Genomic DNA, 1,931 nt, shown 5'->3' with positions numbered 1-1,931 from the left:
ACAGGTATCGCTATTATTTCTCGCTGTGTATGGTTTCAACATGTTTATATGACACAATCGCTTCTTCTTACGCCTATCTGGAGTATCTAACACATAGTCAACTTCTCCTACTCTTTCTAATACTTTGTAAGGACCAGCAAATCTTGCAGATAATGGTTGACTGGGAAGAGGCAACATAACTAACACTTCATCACCTGAATTAAAGCTTCTCTTTTCTGATTTCCTATCAAACAATCTCTTTATTTTACCCTGAGCCTTCACAAGATTCTTTCTAGCCATCTCACGAGCACGATTTAATCGATCACAAAATTCAGACACATAATCTAGTATCGATACAGACTCTTCTGCATTCCCTAACAGCCTTTCTTTGACTATTTTAAGAGGGCCTCGGACCGAATGACCATACACCAACCCAAATGGGCTAAACCCTAAGGACTCTTGCACTGTTTCACGAACAGCGAATAACAATAAGGGAACTCCCTCATCCCATTCCTTTTCACATTGAAAACAATAGGTTTTAATCATATTCTTAAGTGTTTGATGAAATCTCTCAAGTGCCCCTTGAGACTGTGGATGGTAAGCACTTGAACTTATATGGGCAACACCTAACTGCTCTAAGACTTGTTTAAATATCTTTGACACCTCATACTGAAAGACTTGGAACGACACCGACAACAAAATTTCCGCTAACAATATCTGTTTCAATCCGAATTACATGAAGTGGGACTTCTTTATAACCCCCTTCAACACCTTGAATGAGCACACTTGCTCCAGCAGAAGACTCGTTTGAAAATGACAATGCCGATTTTATTATCAGGGATTGTGACGCCCCTGTGTCTCTTAAGACACGAACTTTACTCAGATTCACATCGTTGATCAATGCTACAGAACCAGTAGAGAGGAAAGACTTAAATAGCTTTCGCACTTTTTCCGGACCTGAAGATTGGATCACATTCTCACATTCATCAACGTCATGACTCGCTGTCACTTTCAACGGGACTGTATTTACTAACGTGTTTGGAAGTGATTGGGGTTTCTTATTATCCCCTTTAGCTTTGCTTTGAAACAACCAGCAATCTGCCTTTATATGACCCTTTTTTTTGCAGTAAAAACAAGTTCTGACAAATTTACTACTACTGTTATTAACTGTAGTTTTCTGACTTTGGACCTTAGAATCATCAACAGATTTGGAAACCGATTTGGTATCCACAACCTTGTGCGTGAGCACATAATTATCGGCAACAGAAGCCACTTTCATTAAATTATCAACTTTCTGCTTCTCCAGATGTGTACGAACTTCAGTAGGGGAACAAGATTTAAACTCCTCAACTAACATAAGCTCACGAAGCTTTCCAAATTCACCCTTTACTCCTTCCGAACTACACCATCTATCAAAAAGAATCTGCTTCTTACGTGCAAATTCTGTAAACGTTTGATCATAAGGTTTACCTAAGTTCCTAAATGTCTGACGATACGCCTCTGGAACTAACTCATAAGCTGACAAAACAGCAGTTTTAACCGCATCATAGCTTTCACATTGATCATCACCCAATGCAGAAAATACCTCTTGGGCTTTACCCACAAGAGCAGTTTGTAACAACACAGTCCAGTGTCTAGCAGGCCACTTTAATCTATTAGCAATTTTCTCAAAAGCTAAAAAATATGTCTCTACCTTGTCCTCAACTTTGGAACCCATTTAATATTCTGAGTAATCTCTGAATCATTAGGTGTAGAAACCCGTGTGGTGTGACCCATTTGGTTAGCTAATTCTAATTTTCTTAACTCAAATTCATGTTTTTCTTTTTCCATTTCTCTTTGAGTTTGCATCTCTATTTTTCTTCTTTCAAAAATCAATTTTTCACGTTCCAACTCAATTCTAGCCAACTCGACCTCATTCCCCGCAGTTTTTACGGATTCATGATTAAACCAAC

At 38.6% G+C, this 1,931-nt stretch overlaps 1 protein-coding gene across 1 annotated transcript; it reads right to left on the bottom strand.

Moving 5' to 3' along the window:
• Positions 1-643: 643 nt before the first annotated feature.
• Positions 644-1,696, bottom strand: LOC140044279 (uncharacterized). The gene has a single exon (XM_072088757.1). It carries the CDS (start codon positions 1,694-1,696, stop codon positions 644-646), a length of 1,053 nt encoding a protein of 350 aa, XP_071944858.1.
• Positions 1,697-1,931: the final 235 nt, after the last annotated feature.

The sequence above is a fragment of the Antedon mediterranea genome, chromosome 1, assembly GCF_964355755.1.
Source record: "Antedon mediterranea chromosome 1, ecAntMedi1.1, whole genome shotgun sequence".
Taxonomy (NCBI): domain Eukaryota; kingdom Metazoa; phylum Echinodermata; class Crinoidea; order Comatulida; family Antedonidae; genus Antedon; species Antedon mediterranea.
Note: the sequence above shows the minus strand (reverse complement) of the source record. Positions and strands in the feature narration are given on the sequence as shown.

Coding starts and splice junctions, on each gene's coding strand:
- LOC140044279 (XM_072088757.1), bottom strand. CDS start 1,696: ATGGGTTCCAAAGTTGAGGACAAGGTAGAGACATATTTTTTAGCTTTT.